At 40.1% G+C, this 17,425-nt stretch overlaps 2 protein-coding genes across 5 annotated transcripts; both read left to right on the top strand.

Moving 5' to 3' along the window:
* The first annotated feature begins 1,272 nt into the window (after positions 1-1,272).
* dydc2 (DPY30 domain containing 2) lies at positions 1,273-5,782 on the top strand. 3 transcript variants are annotated; one of them, XM_066693500.1, is made up of 7 exons: positions 1,273-1,396; positions 1,825-1,972; positions 2,509-2,631; positions 3,990-4,103; positions 4,622-4,759; positions 5,126-5,296; positions 5,592-5,782. In XM_066693500.1, the coding sequence occupies exons 1-7, from the start codon at positions 1,281-1,283 to the stop codon at positions 5,613-5,615; spliced, it is 834 nt and encodes a 277-aa protein (XP_066549597.1). In that variant the 5' UTR covers positions 1,273-1,280; the 3' UTR covers positions 5,616-5,782. The 3 variants fall into 3 exon arrangements, with proteins under 3 accessions (XP_066549597.1, XP_066549596.1, XP_066549598.1); XM_066693499.1 differs by having other exon boundaries at positions 4,622-4,774; XM_066693501.1 differs by lacking the exon at positions 4,622-4,759.
* Positions 5,783-8,869: 3,087 nt separating this feature from the next.
* On the top strand, positions 8,870-17,136 carry selenou1a (selenoprotein U 1a). 2 transcript variants are annotated; one of them, XM_066693233.1, is made up of 6 exons: positions 8,870-8,976; positions 13,124-13,303; positions 13,554-13,645; positions 14,722-14,862; positions 15,159-15,323; positions 15,600-17,136. In XM_066693233.1, exons 2-6 carry the CDS (start codon positions 13,126-13,128, stop codon positions 15,693-15,695), a joined length of 672 nt encoding a protein of 223 aa, XP_066549330.1. In that variant the 5' UTR covers positions 8,870-8,976; positions 13,124-13,125; the 3' UTR covers positions 15,696-17,136. The 2 variants fall into 2 exon arrangements, with proteins under 2 accessions (XP_066549330.1, XP_066549329.1); XM_066693232.1 differs by lacking the exon at positions 8,870-8,976 and adding an exon at positions 11,025-11,179.
* The last annotated feature ends 289 nt before the right edge of the window (positions 17,137-17,425 follow it).

Below are 17,425 nucleotides of genomic sequence, written 5' to 3'. Positions count from 1 at the left end.
ACTCATCAGACCAGGCAACATTTTTCCAGTCTTCAACTGTCCAATTTTGGTGAGCTTGTGCAAATTGTAGCCTCTTTTTCCTATTTGTAGTGGAGATGAGTGGTACCCGGTGGGGTCTTCTGCTGTTGTAGCCCATCCGCCTCAAGGTTGTACGTGTTGTGGCTTCACAAATGCTTTGCTGCATACCTCGGTTGTAACGAGTGGTTATTTCAGTCAAAGTTGCTCTTCTATCAGCTTGAATCAGTCGGCCCATTCTCCTCTGGCCTCTAGCATCAACAAGGCATTTTTGCCCACAGGACTGCCGCATACTGGATGTTTTTCCCTTTTCACACCATTCTTTGTAAACCCTAGAAATGGTTGTGCGTGAAAATCCCAGTAACTGAGCAGATTGTGAAATACTCAGACCGGCCCGTCTGGCACCAACAACCATGCCACGCTCAAAATTGCTTAAATCACCTTTCTTTCCCATTCAGACATTCAGTTTGGAGTTCAGGAGATTGTCTTGACCAGGACCACACCCCTAAATGCATTGAAGCAACTGCCATGTGATTGGTTGGTTGGATAATTGCATTAATGAGAAATTGAACAGGTGTTCCTAATAATCCTTTAGGTGAGTGTACACTGTAATGTAAATAAAACTTGTGATCAGCCAATCACAAAGCAAAACTCCCCTTTTGCAACCCTAAATGCTACAAGGAGTCAGTACAGATTATAGGAATACAGCAGCAATTATTGTAAATCCCAGATAATCCAATCTTTCTGGAAACAGTGGGTGAGGTTGCAGTCTATGACGGTGACCACCTCCCTTATAGTAAAAACCCACAATGTTTTGCAATTTAAGTGTGATTATCAATGTAATTGTATGCTGTTTTATATCTAAAATTAGAAAACAATGTTAATTAAAAGGCCTCAATGTGCCATGTAGTAATGGTTTTTAATGTTTGGAATTTTTATGCCCAAACTCTTTTTTTTATTAATCCAACATTATTCAGCATCTATTCAGTACCAACAGAACAGTGGTACATGTGTCTAGAAGTTTAGTAGTATGAACACTATTTTAATTCCTCATTTATTGAAATGTTAATAATTCACTGCTTCACATATATGAATATGCATTTGGTGTCTAATTAATTTTAATTCTATACTGTTATTTCAGTTTGGTGCCTCTAGTCTAGCTACTTCCTTAGTCTAGAACAATTCCTCAAAATACAAAGCCTGATTCCTGCAAAAAGCCTGCCGTTAAAGCCATTAATTCAGTATGCTTACCTGTTAGGCGCGTCATGTTCGCGCCTGCGCAGTGTGGTGCTGCAGGGGGACACACATCCGCGCAGCACCGCGTCTATGGAAACGAAAGACATTTCCGGACGCTGTTTTCGGTGCAAAATAAACTCTTGAGGTAAATCTGTCTTACTAACTCAACACTTCCTTGTTAAATGCCATTACATGCATGTCAATTTGGGAAAATGTCAATTCACAAAATGTACATTTAGGGCCGCTTGTGCCAAAACATGGCATTTGGATTGAGCCCAAAGCCAAACATTAAGAACAGGTGTTATTATTCAAACGCCACTTTCCTAAAGGGGTGTGCAAAAAGTCACGCATGTTTCGTTTAAGTTGATGGGAAATATAGCAGCTGATGCAGAGAAACATACAGACGACGGTCACGCACGATAGTGTTGAAGTTTGTGTATGTATGTTTATATGCATGTGTTACTGCTCAAGATTCAGACCGTTATGGCGGTTAATGGGGTAAGAAACTGACATTTTTTCTGAGGTGGCCGCTGCGGTGAACCCGTGTTTTAATTGAGTTAAATTGTGCGCCAGGATGGACACAGAGTACCTGAAGAGATGCCTGGGGAAGTGCCTTACCGAGGGCCTGGCGGACGTGGCGGAGAAGAGACCCGCCGACCCCATCGAGCACCTGGCGCAATGCATCTACAAGTACAAAGACAACCTGGCCTATGAGGAGAAGGTAATGCGCCTGCGCAGTGTGTGTTTCCATCAGCAAGATCTTCAAGAGAATCAATATGAGAAATCATTATTTTTTGATAGAGTTTATACAAAATCTATAATGCAACAACAATATATCAGATTTTAAATGCTATAGGTGGGTAAACTCAATATAAAGGTTGTGGAGTCTGGGGTGTTTTGGGTTGTGTTCCAGTCTATTTTAAATCTACCCCCCAGTTCTTCATTTGCCCCTCTTCAGAATCATGTTGTTTACTCCATTTTACTCAGTTTCCACAAGGAGGCAGTCATGGTTTACTTTTCAAGTCAAGTGCAATAACAAGTAAGTAAGTGTTGTAAATCACATTAGTCTAAATAAATGCATACATACAAAGCACTTAAATAAGTGTGTGTCAGCAAATTAGTGTTAGCAGAGATGTAGAACCCTGCCATAGTTCAATGATTAGCATAAACCAATCAAACCCAAAATGGAGCATCTCAGTATATGAAATTGCATGACAGAGCAGCCATCTCCCTTCTTGTGCCTCTCGTGTGATTCAGAGGCAGATCCAGCAGGTGCAGCTGGAGCAGGAGCTGCAGAGGGTGCAGGCGGAGGCGGCCCTGCTGGAGAGGATGCGCCAGGAGGAGGAGCAGATCCGCCACGCGCAGCTGGAGCAGGAGAAGGTGAGCAGGCCGCATGGCGCACACGCTCTTATCACCTGTGGCTTCTTCAGCGACGGGTACGGGAACATACTTAGCCATCTCCAAGTTAGATGTGCTATCATATCATACAACTTTTGATTTTGCAATAGACTTTATGTAAATACATTGTACACACACACCTATGTGTATGTATTATAATGTTTTTTTTTTTAAGTGTGCTTATAAATATGTGTATGTGTTTATAGATATAATGTACCTAATCGAGAATATTTGTTTTACTATTAAAATAATGTTTTTATATTTTGGCAATTGTGTGGCTTTCAATATGAGCAGGTATAGTTAAAAAATGATTGATGGAAATGTTTTAGTGCTTCTTGATTATGGATAGTTGTTCTCCATTCCCAAAACCTATATTTAAAATACTGAATCCCTCTTCAGTTAAGTGCACCACTTCAAATTTCTATAATTTAAAATCAATTTACCCAGAGTCATATTCCATCAGATCTGTATGTGCTTCAGAAACATAAAAAAAGTTATAACCAACCAAGTTATGTTGGTTAGTTAATTTAAAAACATGTTTTATTAAAGGGTTTGGATGTTCATTTTGTTAAATAAGCAGGTATGGATTGAGGATAGCTTTGACTTGTTGTTTTTAATAGCATCATTATTTTTATGAGGTCCAGTGTGACACACTTCATTATTTATCTTAATGACTTTGCCAAGTGCGTAATGAAGAATTTCAAGGCTATGAATCAGAACTGAGTGTGACTACAAATAAGAAAATAACCGTTTCCTTGCTTTGGATTATTTTGTTCTTGTCCGCTTAAAATTTATGACTGTAGATAAATACATCAAGTTCTAGGACGCCTGGGTTTTATTACGTTTAGGCTATTTGAACAGCCTTTGAGAGCTTATATGACCATGTAACCGACAGGGATTATAATGGGAGAACATAAGCAGACATCAAATGTTAATTTATCTCATTTTTTCTCATATATTATCCCTTAGATAGGTGGCCAAGGGAAGTGTCTGCTGATATTAAAATTAATACTTCAAGTCATTGTTTAGGCCTTTGAGTTTAGTCAGATTCTCTCCATATAATTCCACAGTATTATATTGACTAACTTTCATTAAGTGGGACGCAATCACAATTCCTTGAACTTAATCAGGTGTTAATGAATCTTGGTTGACTAAGGTCAGTGAACAAAACAGAACTGCAGTCGTGTCTGTCTCTGGGGTGGGAGCTCGGTTGGATGCCATCTCCTTTAATGTAAAGACATAAGAGCAAGAAAGGGATGTTCATCTGAATAAATGTGCCTTGTGAACAAAAATCCCTGCAGTTCGTTCCATTTGTGAATTACAGAGTGGTTTTATTCCAGAAAGCAGCAGCTGCGCAGACGCCAGATAAGACATTGGCCGAACTCTCTGATAAATACGGGGCTCCCAATCTTGCATCTGTGGAGGAAAGGGATGAGAATAGCGCTGGACAAGGGGTAGGTACTGCACTCTTTCACTAGCATTCCCCATTGAACATCTTGCCTGCCTTTTTTTTCTGAAACCCATTGGCTGACACAGTCATTTGAATAAACCTGGAGGTTAGTGCACTCTGAAATGTGATGCTGTCTGCAAAAAAAACATTTTTAAAGAAAATGGCAAAACAATTTATCTTTGTGATGATCTCAACTGTTGTGCAGAACAAGCAAGAGCTGTGGTAAATGTAAACCAGATAGAAAACATATCAAATAAACACAATCAAGATGGCCTTTTACACCAATTTTGCAGATGTTCAGAAAATGTATGCACGAAACAGGGAGGAAAATCACATTAATATGCATTCCTATTGCTTCTTAACACACATTTTCTCCTTAAAGCCAACACATTAGTGTAAATCAACCGTCCTAAACAAGGATTAACTTTATACGTATCACAATGTGTGCATTTCATTTTTGAAAGTTGAGACACATTATTTTGTTTTTAGTCAGTTTGTTTTAATTTATTAACGCTTCATCAGGGGGTAAATCACACTGCTGTCACTGATCCGAATCGGTCTGCTCAATCTGCATCAGTCGGGGGCACCGAGAGCGAGCCTCTGCAAACAGAGGAACCGACCCCCTCTGGACCGCAGGAACAAGATGAAGATACGCAGCCTGTACGAGCTGGGGAGGTGACGGCACTGAATCGGTTTATAAAACCACTCCAGAACCTTCTGCTTGTGCTCTACGATGTCTTTCTTCATTTTGCAACAACCAGTTTCCACCATGGGGCGCTTTCTGAATTGATTTTCCATTTCCCCCTCTGACGGTTCCTCTCCTGCTGTTTTTGTGCTGTGTGTTTCTTCCCAAAACCGAGTCGTGGTAGATCGTTCTTCTCCTGCGCTTTGCCTGGTCTTCCTGCTTCTGCTGCCGATTGCCCTGCTTGGGTTCAGAGCGGGGAGCTTCAGAATTGGGAAAGGCACAGCTCTGTGATGAAGCACCGTGTACATCTGAGTAATTCCCTGTTGGGTGTTTGCCATCAGGTGCCTGACTCCAGCCTGGATGCTCCCCAGCCCAGTGAAACAGAGCCCGCAGTGGGGTCAGAGAGTGAGGCAGTGAGTGCAGGGGACTCCTTCCCCACGGGGCAGGAGGGCTCCGATCCCCCAGAGGACACGGCAGAAGCAGAAAGTCCCAGGGATGAGGGTGAAGAAAAGGTGACCGTTTAAATTCCATATTCATAATAGTTGAGACTCTTTCTTTGGTTTCTCGTCCTGATTCTAACATAGATAAAATAATACTGTTGCATCATCTATTGTTGCATATAAGACATTTTACATTATTTACTTTTTTAAAGCTTGATTGTATTCCTGAAAAGTTGATAAAGGTGTACTTTAAACTTTACAACTCAGATCATTTTCAATCAGAAGACTGTAGCTGCTTTACCTTATGTTTATTGAATGATAGTTTGCTCTAGAGGTATTCAACTAAAACATGCATTTCATCCTTCAGGAGGAAGTTGAAGATGATGACTGAAAATAAAGAACATAACTGTTCAATACTTAAACTACCATTTCCAGACTTCAAATAATCTGCTGATTTTCACCATATTGCAGTCCCCCTCTTTGAAATCCCTCTTGAGTGGCAGTATATCAGTTACTGTAATCATCCAAAAATAAAATAGCACTGTTATTCAGAATTAATCCACACATCGATCAAACCTTTATCAAGTGTACAATAGTTATCCAGTTAATGCTGAAATCCCAGTTAAAAACAATTCACAACACACACAACACAATGCAGACGAAGTACATAGGTGCACAGTTTTGTCATCTGTGCACCTATAATTGAACAAAGACTCAAACAACACAAACTAGGTTTAATTTCTTTGCATAGCCACACATTAAAGGCATGATCAGTCTAGAGGAATCTGGGTTCTGCTGGCATGGAAAGAGTCTTATTTATCTTTTATTGATGATCTGTTTACAATCATTCAGGGTAACTTGGATGTATCGTGACAAGGAAAGGAACTGTCAAGGCTGAGCAGTACTTATAGTAAAACATGGGAGTGCTACTGTGAAGGTTTTAGGTTTGCTTTGTTGATGCACAAACAGAAGATAATCAAGTCAAGGGGTGCAGTTGGAGCCACTGGATACAGATTGTGGCCTGCAAAGCAACTGTAATGTTTATGTTCATGCCAATGGTCAAGTCTCCAGGGCGTATTAAACACAGGAGATTGTACTCGATCTTAGACCATCTATACATGTACAGACCCACAGACCTATGTGAAAGATTGTGTGAGAGCGGTGGAATGCAATTTACATGCAACTCAATACCATTTGTGTCAGTTTGATCCACGTCCACGCAATGTGTAAATGCCTTGCTGATTTAGATAGAATGAAGGACAGCAACACAATTATAAGGTTTTAATAGCAGACAATGACAGAATCCCACTCGTTCTGTTCCAGGGCTTTGTACAGTCCCCGAATACATGGATCTCTTGAATGTGTTCTATAACTTACAAAAACTCAAAGTGTTTATATTTCTGTGTAAGAGAGTTAGAATAGTATTGATTTTGTGTGGAAGGTGTGTTCCCCATTCCCATATATACAGAGGGAAGCTGGGGAATTTCATTGAAGGGAAAGAAATTTAAACAGCTTTCCTCAATGCCAACACTAGTATGGACAAATGCTTGCCTTATCTCAACCCTGCTTCTCCGCATTTTTAGATAAGCTACTGTAATTCTGAGTAGGTCTCTTCTCAAGGACTCACCAGATTTTCCCCTGAAAGATGATGTGGGAATTATTTAACAAACTATTGCTGTGTAAACAAACTAGTTGATTTGTAACTCCTTACAATAATGGTCATGCTGAGAGTTTAAAGTTGCAATGATGTATCCTAACTTGCATTTTGTACTGCTTCCCAAACACGAATGCAGTGGGACTGGTAGTGCTGTGTAACAATTTGCAATGCAACTGGCTCAGTTTTGTTTCCTCCCTAGATAGTGAGGTTTTGCAGATTATATCACGTTGTACATTACCACTGGTATTCTTGCTATTGTGCAGTGTAAACATTAGAGGCGAGTATGCATTAAATAAAAAAATCACCTTACCTATAAGAAGGCTTAGAGTTTGATAGCCTTGCTTAATTAATTAGGGAAAAAGTCAACTTTGGCTTTTCATAGAATCATAGCTGAACCTGAAAGGAGACATTTTTGCCCTGAAAAGTGCTGACTTTTTAATGATTTTTGTATTGCAGTTTGTAAAGTCATAGTACTAATATTCTTTAAAAATATTCATTTATTTAAAGCTAAGCTGATGTAAAATTATATTAACACAACTTTTCATTGGGCACATTATAGATAAGTATTGAAATATATTCCGGAAACTACATCTGAAGTATATTGTGTAATATGTTCTGTATGGAATATAAAATATATTGCCTTGTGTATTTTTTTCAAATGTGTTCAATACAGGATATAGTAGGTAGCCTATATGTTACGTATATATTATTAAATGCACAATACAATATAGTGATGTAAATACACTGTAAAATACATTTTTAGTGTTTGTTTTCCTGGTATATTCAATGCAGCATATATATATATATATATATATATATATATATATATACCAATCTCGTTATCATGGCACCTGTCAGTGGGTGGGATATATTAGGCAGAAAGTGAACATTTTGTCCTCAAAATTGATGTCTTAGAAGCAGGAAAAATGGGCAAGTGTGAGGATCTGAGCAACTTTGACAAGGGCCTCACTGTGATGGCTAGACGACTGGGTCAGAGCGTCAACTGCAGCTCTTGTGGGCTGTTCCCGGTCTGCAGTGGTCAGTACCTGTCAAAAGTGTCCCGGCGACAGGGTCATGGGCGGCCAAGGCTCACTGATGCACATGGGGAGTGAAGGCTGGCCCATGTGGTCCGATCCAACAGACGAGCTGCTGTAGCTCAAATTGCTGAAAAAGTTAATGCCGGTTCTGATAGAAAGGTGTCTGAACACACAGTGCATCGCAGTTTGTTGCGTATGGGGCTGCGTAGCCACAGACCAGTCAGGGTGCCCATGCTGACCCCTGTCCACTGCCGAAAGCGCCTACAATGGGCACGTGAGCCTCAGAACTGGACCACAGAGCAATGGAAGAAGGTGGCCTGGTCTGATGAATCATGAGTTCAAGGTGTTGACTTGGCCTCCAAATTCCCCAGATCTCAATCCAATCGAGCATCTGTGGGATGTGCTGGACAAACGAGTCCGATCCATGGAGTCCCCACCTCACAACTTACAGGACTTAAAGGATCTGCTGCTAACGTCTTGGTGCCAGATACCACAGCACACCTTCAGAGGTCTAGTGGAGTCCATGCCTCGACGGGTCAGGGCTGTTTTGTCGGCAAAAGGGGGACCCACACAATATTAGGCAGGTGGTCATAATGTTATGGCCGATTGGTGTATATGTGGTGCAGCATTTCATAACAAATTATTACAATCAATATAAATTATTTGGAATAAAATATAACAAATATAGTTTCAGAATCTATAGCTTTCGAATATTTGTGTATTACATCGCTATATATTATTTTTACATAGGGGACGTGATTGTAAAGTTACTAGAGAGTCCAATATAAATACAGTTCAATAATGATTAGATTTATTATGATGTGTAAAGAAATTATATAGGCTAACATTGGGAACTGGTGTTTTTTTTTAATTTTATTTTTTACTAAAAAAGTTTGTGTCAGGAATTGTTTGTATTTTGAAGCGATCGTCTTATCGCGATTGACTATTTTCCCTAGGAAGGCGGACATAATCGATGTATCTAAGTAACCATGCAGTGTCAGATCATTGATTCCAGAATGAGTTGTCAATCCTAACACCTCCGCAGCGGACATCAGTGTGTAAGTGGGACACATCCTGCATTGTGTCTAATCCTCAATACATTCAACTGTATAGCGATCTTTTGCAATTGCTGTTACAATGCGAAACATGTAGCCGGTGAGGATATGAACTAGACTTTGTACCCAATGGAGTTCAAGTGCGTTTCTCATTCAAGGTGCAATATTAACCGCTAATACAAAGTGTTCAGCGGGAATTAATGTTAGGTTACAAAAACGTGACGGACTGGCGAGTGTGTCCGACCTGCTGCCGTCGCCGGTTTCGTGACGGTGCAAAATAGTCACCCAATATAGCTGGGCAGTATATCCGTGTTGTGCCAAGTTTTGCTCATGTCACGAAAGATAAATACTGGAAATAATGATGCTAAAGTAAATGTGTCTTTGTAGTAAGACTCCATTAGCGAAGGCGAATAACTGTGTTTTAGTTCATTGTTTTACTTTTTCAATGATCAATAATAACAATGATGTTATTATTTTGGTCAAGACGTCAAGTCCTCATTTGCACATTTTTAATATTAGCCCTGTTGGAAGATGCGTGTTTTTGATTATTGGGTGTTTTGTGTATTTGCGAAAGAGCCCAAAACGCACTGGGTGCCCTTGATAGGACTGGTCTGCTGCTTATAGATAATCCTATTTTAACTGTCTGTTTTCACTGCAATGGCATGTAAGCCCTTTTGAGTAGGTCAAAACATTGTGGAACAAGTGTGTGGCAGTTTTATTGTCTTTCAGTCACGATTTACCCTACAAATTATTATTATTATTATTATTATTATTATTTCTGTTATTTTTGTTACAAACAAAATCGAACTATTAATTTAACTAATAACCTCCTAAAAAGAGCCTTTTCATTATTTTAGAGAGTGGTTTTAAGTGTAAAATTGGGCCAGGTGGTAACTCTCCTATTGTGAGATATGTTTAGGGTTTAGTTCATTATAATGTACATGTACATTGAAAATGCAGATCTGTTAATTTAATCTTTCAGAGTTTTAATAACAAGCTGATACTAAACTAGAGCCTGCTGCAAATGGTCCCTTCCTTTAGTAGAGTGAGTGTACATTATGGTGTGACAGGTTGTGTTTATCTGGCAATCAAGTGACATCCTCTTCTACATGAGCAAGACAATAAGCTGTCAAACTTTGCATATTTGGGTAGATCAGTACTAGCTAGTGCAGTCGCTTTTTCTAATCAGTTCAGTGTCCCCAATGCGTTCTTTTTCAATCTGATTGCATTCAAAGCTGCTTAGTTCTGACATTTTCCCAAACCGCAGAGGTTTCACTTTGTCATGACTTGCTCAATCCGGCTAGGTCATTTCACTACAGATATAGGTTTTTTGCTGTTGAAATTTGTGCTTGTTTATTTATTTATTTATTTATTTATTTTTATTTTAATAACAGAATGTAGTGAAAGCCATTTTGTTTTAAATCCACTTCTAGTTCGACCCGTAATTCATGTTAAGAAAAAGGACCACACCTGCAAGATGCAAATGACAGGCAGGGTCACCTGATTCTTGATTTAGTTTACTGAAGGAAAGCTTTGTAGTGTTCCTTCATCTTTTAAATATGAACTTTAAAAGATATAGCCTACCTAATAGCTTAACCTGAATTTAACCTGTCAATATGAGTTCTTAAGAACTGACACATTTTAGTAGCCTGCCCATGTTTGTGTAATATGATCATAAATGTATTTAGATGATGTTTGTGTGTTTCCTGACACACAAAAAAAAAAAAAGAATCCCTCAGAATCAGATGGTGGGAATGTTTGATTGATTTAATTACGTATTCCTTGTTCCAAACACATATCAAAAACATGTATGAGAGAAAGTAAAAGAAAAAACTATATACAAACTTCTTCCTTCTCTCTCAAGAATTGCCCAAACTGAAAGTGCCCAAACTGAAGCAATCCTGCATCTCTATCTTGGGTCTCTGTCCCTCCCCAACTTCCCTCCTCCGTACTGTAGATATAGCCCATCTGGACTGTATAAGCCCTCTGATTGGTTTCTGTTTATTTTTTTGCTTTCTGATTATGCAAATCTGTGTTATTCTCATCCCACATCTGGGTCAGACTCCAGCCAGACACAGACAGCACAGTGCAGTGCTAACAGCAGCTGACTTCAACGCTGCTTTGACATGTTCCTGTAGGTGCCTTTTGCTCAAGCAGAAAGAGACGTGCAGTTTTCTCTGCAAGTTTGGGACACATCAGGTGGCAAGTCAGTATTGATATTTACCTTGATTTGAATTCTCTGCTCTCCTAGTTTTCTTTATTTGACTACTCTGTATGTGTTTGAATTAGCTCCAATATCATAAGTATTTTATTTGTCAGAGTGTCTTTCTAATGGGATTTGAATAAGTTGGAGGAAAGTTTAATAGGTGCCTGTGAATCTTCAGAGACTTAATTTACATTAGGGAGCATTTATTGGAAAACCTGATGATGGATGATTTATACAAGAAAATGATCATGTTGACCACAATTTGTTATTTTGTGCAAACAATCTTACCAACCCAAATAAAACGGGTACATCATTTTTACAGAGTTTACTAATTTGAGAGACTTTCTTCTTGGAATATGTAATTGTATGTGGTTAACTTTTGTATAATGCACTCAAATGCTTTGGTGGTTTTTCTGATAGTTGATGTTGTGAAGATAACCAGTACCAATTCAAAATATTGTCCTGGTTTTTTACAGCTGTTGCTATATATTTCTTTCCTCCTATTGTGTGAAATGCATTGTTGTCAAAGTTAATTCATAAAATTGGACAATCAGTTCTTGTTTCTATCACAATGGATTGATATAATTAAACTGTACATTTGTGGAACAAAACTGTAGTATCAGTAGAACAAAGCCACGCATATCTGTACTGAAATTCATATTACACGCTGTACAGTCAGAAGAAATGTATGATACCAGTGCAAATTAATTTAATCTTATTAAAAAGCAATGCATAATACTGGACTGGTAACTACTGTGATGCTGTGGGAGCTGCATTTCAAAACCTGACATCATATATCTGTTAAACTAGCTGTGTTACATTTAATTCAAAACAAGTCAGTGCAAATTCTGTGTCGAGCATAATTCGATTTGTTCTGTTATGTTGAGAGTGCCAACCTGGGCCGTTTTTCCCAGTTTAACACACAATTTAGTTAAATGAAAATACAAAGGCGCTGAAGGCATACCATGTTGGGAGTGAATAATTCTCATTTCTCCAAGCGCAGGCACTCAGAGGAACTTAAAACAAATGGTGGTCAGGGGCTAGAATATGGATAACGGAAGCTTATTTCACAATGGACCAGCATGGGAAACTAGAACAACTGATTTTAGACGAGGAGTTTGAAACCAGGAGAGGGTGGTAAGGCAAGCGGTCGGCCGTGTGGCAGCAGGGTTGCTGTTCTCAATCGCATCATGACTGGTGTGACGGCCAAGCCTTTATGCAATAGCGCTGAAATTGGGCTCCACTTTCAGACAATGCTTTGTTTGATTGATGTGAATAATCACACCCACTGGCACACTCTGTATATTTTTGCTCTTAGCAGTGGCTTAGCATGCTGGGAGAGCAGTGTTTAATTGTGGTGTTATGTAAAAAGGGGTGTGATGATGCCTGCGTTCACTGTACCAAAAGGATTTATGTAGAAAAAATCTAATGTTAAGTAATTTGCTTATGAAGTTCAGTTTATGCATGATGCTGACCTAGTGTAAATGTAGGCTACACTGTTACAATGCAATGCAATGCATTTGTGATGTAATTGTTTAAATGTGTGTATATTAATTTAATATGTATTTATGAATAATCATTGAACAAGTTAAAATGGCAATGGGTCAGACACATTGCAAGAAGAGCAGATGGAAGGAAGCTGAAATAAACAACATTATTATTATTATTATTATTTTTTATTTCTTGGCAGATGCCCTTATCCAGGGTGACTTACAACATAAGTGCAAAAATACAGAGAAGTACAAGGCATCAATCATTACAAATTCAACTTAGCTAAAACAGCAATTCAAAATAATACATTTTACAAATTCCAATTATAATTTACACAAGTACAGTAAGAGACTTCCTACATCCTGGACGGTGAAAGCTAAGTGCTGTCAAGATGTAGGGTTACAGACTACATGATTTGATTGGCTTGTTCCTTGTGTGTGTTTTTTGTTGTAGGGATGCTCTTTTTCCTGGAGGGGGAGCTCTTGACTATGGGGATGTGGTCCTTAGGTCTAGGGGCAGTGGGGGCAGCCATAGCTGGGATTCTGCTGGCCAACACTGACATGCTGCTCACCACACCCGCCCAGGCCAACCTGGAATACTTGGAGGACACTGACCTCAAAACTCTGGGGGAAGGTAAGCGCTCCCACCAGCCCAATCAATCCATGGAGGCTTTTACACAGGAGATGGTGAAGTTGTGTGTCTCCCAGGTTCTGCCATGAAATTAATTAAGATTGGCTGAGCCTTTACAGCAAATCAGATGCCCCTTGCAGAGCACCAATTTGGATTGTGTGCATTTGTCATATCATTTGACCTGCACAAGCTTATCTGTGACAAGATAGTGAGCCCTTGGTGTTGACCCTGTTTTCTCTCCCGGTTCTCCCAGACGAGAGCACGTTCAAAGCCAAGACCCTGTGGGAGCGCACGGGGGCTGTGGTTATGGCGGTGCGCAGGCCAGGATGATTTTTGTGCAGAGAGGTACTGTCCTGTCTTCTATTGAATTTGCCTACTGAATTTGCAGAATTGTGTTCCTCGATCTACAGAAAAAAATGAACACGCCTACTGATAGCTGCCCCTTGTAAGTGCAGGCTCCTATATGAAGTCCAGAGTGTTAGCAGAAAAGGCAGTGTGCACCTACAACTGTATTAAAAGTATGGTCTCTCCGTAGGCCCGTCAATGCAGGTATTTGGAAAAGGGATCACATGTATGGCTCCTATGAATGACTTATGTACAATACCCAACTGGCAAAAACCTGGCTGACAATATTCTGTAGATGGAGTCTCGTTTTTTTCCTTGTCTTGTCATTATGGCTCTGCACCCTCCCTACCCTCCAGCTTGAACTGATAGTTGTCCTTCTAGATCTGCACATGCTCAATAGTGCTTCCTGTCTTCTGTACATAATAAGATACTATGCTCCGCTCAGGGGTGTGTAAACTTTTTTCTCTTTTCAGACGTATTTCGTGACATGTGGCTTTTGTTTTCAGAGACGTTTCAAAGCAGTCATTTTATTTGTTAAATTCTCGCAATTGAAATGGTTGCACTCCATTAAACAATGTGACAATTGTGAAGATCTTAAAATGTGTACTCTGAACAAGCATTTATTTATTTACACGATTTGTAAGTAGAAGAGAATAGAATCATTCAAGAAATATTAATAATCTTAAATATGGTATTTTTGTAAGATAGCCCTCTCTGACAGAGCTAACTCAAAAGATTAACTCCAAAGCATTTAAACTGTGTTCTTAGTGCGCTCACCCAGGACAGACATGTGAGTGATTTTGTCTCAGCTGGTACACTCTGACCTCAGACTGAACACTGAAATAGCGATTAGTCACGCAGTGGGGAAACCTTTTAACTGTTTTGCAATATGGGTAAAGGTTCTTATAACGGCAGAATTGTGCTGCCTTTTGGCCCAGTGCTCTTCTAGAAATACATGTGCAGTTCTGCTTTCCCATGATGAGATGGTGAGTTCATCGTACTTTCCCTTGCTTTTCTCTGTTGTATTTGTGTGCTGGTCTTGCTGTGTTTGACTGTGTGTTTGTGTGCTTGTGTAGGAGGCTGCAGAGCTGTCCTCTCTGAAACCCCAGCTGGAGCAGCTTGGGGTCCCACTCTACGCCGTGGTCAAGGAGAATATCGGCACAGAGATCAGGGACTTCAGGCCGCACTTCGCCGGGGACATCTTCCTGGATGACAAGGTGAGAGGTGCATCATTGGAGGAGAACGGGGTGGAGATCAATAGAAGACAACTCGATGCCCTTTGCCCATGACTAGTGTCTTCGCTCAGTCTGTCATTCTACAGTTATTTCTTGATCAGAAAATAAAAACTAGTGGGATTGTCCAAGTTTTCCCACTCTACTTCTGTGTCCATCATCGGTCAATTGTCTATCTGCATGACTGTCTATATCAGCCCCTGTAGGATATACCCGCCCCAGACACTGGGCGCAGCTTTTTGATGCTGTGGCGTTTTATCGTTGTAATCTGTCTTTTGCAGAAACGCTTCTATGGTCCACACCGCCGTAGAATGGGCGCCTTGGGACTCATTCGGCTGGGCGTGTGGCAGAACTTCATCAGAGCCTGGAGGAAGGGCTTCCAGGGCAATGTGGCTGGGGAGGGCTTCGTCCTAGGGGGGGTCTTTGTTATCGGAGCTGGGAATCAGGTTTGTGAGCCACAGCACATGAGGACCACCTTAGGCCTTTCAGATGCACCCACCAACCACCAGAAATACACTACATTACAGCTTAAACATGGTGCAAGAACAGGAAGACATGAAAAGTAATGCATCAGAAAAAGATTAATTGCTTTGAAGCACACTCTTTCAAATCCACTCCACTTCAGAACTCATTCACTGGTCCCTATCTATTGAACTTTTATTGTAAACCTGTAAGTGCATCTCACTCAACCTCTGCTTCTCTTTCTCTTCCTCTCCCTTCAGGGAATTCTGCTAGAGCACCGCGAGAAAGAGTTTGGGGACAAAGTCAACATCACGTCTGTTCTTGAAGCTGCCAGGAAAGTGGAAATACAGAAGTAGATATAATGCATAGACAACCCATTACTCTCCCATAAAACCTCACAGAACCCAGAACATTATTATTGAAGGAAGATAATTGATAATTGTACTGAGAACTACAAGTGACTTGACACACAATATTAACTCTATGCCCCCATAGAGAAAGAAGGAAGTACAGATTCTGCAAAGGCCAGGTTGTCTTGACAGTGTAACCAGGGGCCGGTTGCAGAAAACTAAAATAGAAATTTTAGACTTAATTTGACAGACCATTGTGTTAAAATGTAAACTGACTAAGATGTAGCCTAAAAAATATATATATATATACACCCACTGCCCCCCGACCTAAATGAAATACAATTCTGCATTGTATTCCAATAATTAGCACAGTAATTTTCAGTTACTGTGAACTGGGATCATCGCTATTTTAGAGAGGCCTGTTTTCTTAAAGTTCCCAGAATGCATTGTGTGATAGACTTAGGAAGACCAGTCTAAGGAAAGAATGTTTTTTATGCAATTGTTTTAACTGAATGTTTGTCGATAGTATGACTTATAATTAGACTAAGACTTAGTCTATGTTTATGCAACCGGCCCACATCCAGATCACAGCATCTATCTTTCTGAACAGATACTTTCTCATTACATCCTCATCATTTAGAATATGTAGTGCCTTCACATTTTTGGATTCTCAAAGGTCTTATGAGCACCTAAGAACAAGAGCAAAACACAATTCCTAGATACTGACACCTCAATGGAGGAAAAAGAGAAGTGAATACTGTGAATTTGAACATTGGTTCATACAAGTCAATGAAACTTACACTTAGATGTAACTTATGAATGTGTAGTAGTGCTGCTTTTAAAGGAACAAGGCTGTGTAGCTAAGGTGTGGCAATTGCACAAATGTTGTGGTACTTTCAAATTACCACAGAAACCCCTTTGATAAAAACCAATCCTAACTTGACAACCAGTTTGGAAGGCTGTCAAAGCTGTTCTGAATTCGATCTGTGCAAAGACGGGGCTTTTCTTTTTCTGCTGGAGGTTTGAGGCGCCGTTACATAAACCCCAAGGCATCCCAGTCTGCTTAAATGTAATATCTGCAATTATTGCTCTGCTTCAAGCTCAAGTCTACCCATACCCTTAGTAATCTAGTCTGATCTAGTTAGCTGGAAAGGATTTTTTGTCTTTCTTTATGAATTGAAGAGCTGGATTATATTGTTCCGTGGTGTTGTGCAAGTGGGGGTGCTGTATGATCCCTACCGGTGTGAACTGGACTGGTTCCTCAAGTTCCTACTGCCACTGCGCCAGTACTGTGATCTGGAAGTGCATTAATGACGGCCTGTGTCTGAAATCCACTGAGGGATCAGGCCCGATGCTTACAGTCCCAGAGCACCAGGTCAGTGCAGAGCAGACAGACGGGTGGAACCAGGAATGTGGACACCATGTGAAATAAAACAAACTGAATGAATCCTTTCCTTGTGCAGGCTTTTCTTTACTGGGAACACTGGGAGGATATAGAGCAGATGCAAAGGTTATAATACTGGTAGGTGAAATACATGTCCTTCATTAGCTGGCTTCATATCACGTATGGACTGGTCAGGTTTCAGCAGGGGCTCTCCTGTGTGGACTCATTTTCAACACAGAAAATACCTACCTGACACAACACTGAGCAGACGCCATCAAATCCCATCAAATGCTTATGAAGGCATTGATAAACTAAAACATGTTCTGTAAAATTTACAGTAAATTAGTGGCTA

Source organism: Amia ocellicauda, chromosome 20 (assembly GCF_036373705.1).
Source record: "Amia ocellicauda isolate fAmiCal2 chromosome 20, fAmiCal2.hap1, whole genome shotgun sequence".
NCBI classification, from domain to species: domain Eukaryota; kingdom Metazoa; phylum Chordata; class Actinopteri; order Amiiformes; family Amiidae; genus Amia; species Amia ocellicauda.
Note: the sequence above shows the minus strand (reverse complement) of the source record. Positions and strands in the feature narration are given on the sequence as shown.

Coding starts and splice junctions, on each gene's coding strand:
- dydc2 (XM_066693499.1), top strand. CDS start 1,281: ATGTTCGCGCCTGCGCAGTGTGGTGCTGCAGGGGGACACACATCCGCG. Junction 4,775..5,125: donor AGCCTGTACGAGCTGGGGAG/GTGACGGCACTG, acceptor GTTTGCCATCAG/GTGCCTGACTCCAGCCTGGA. Junction 5,297..5,591: donor GGGATGAGGGTGAAGAAAAG/GTGACCGTTTAA, acceptor TTCATCCTTCAG/GAGGAAGTTGAAGATGATGA.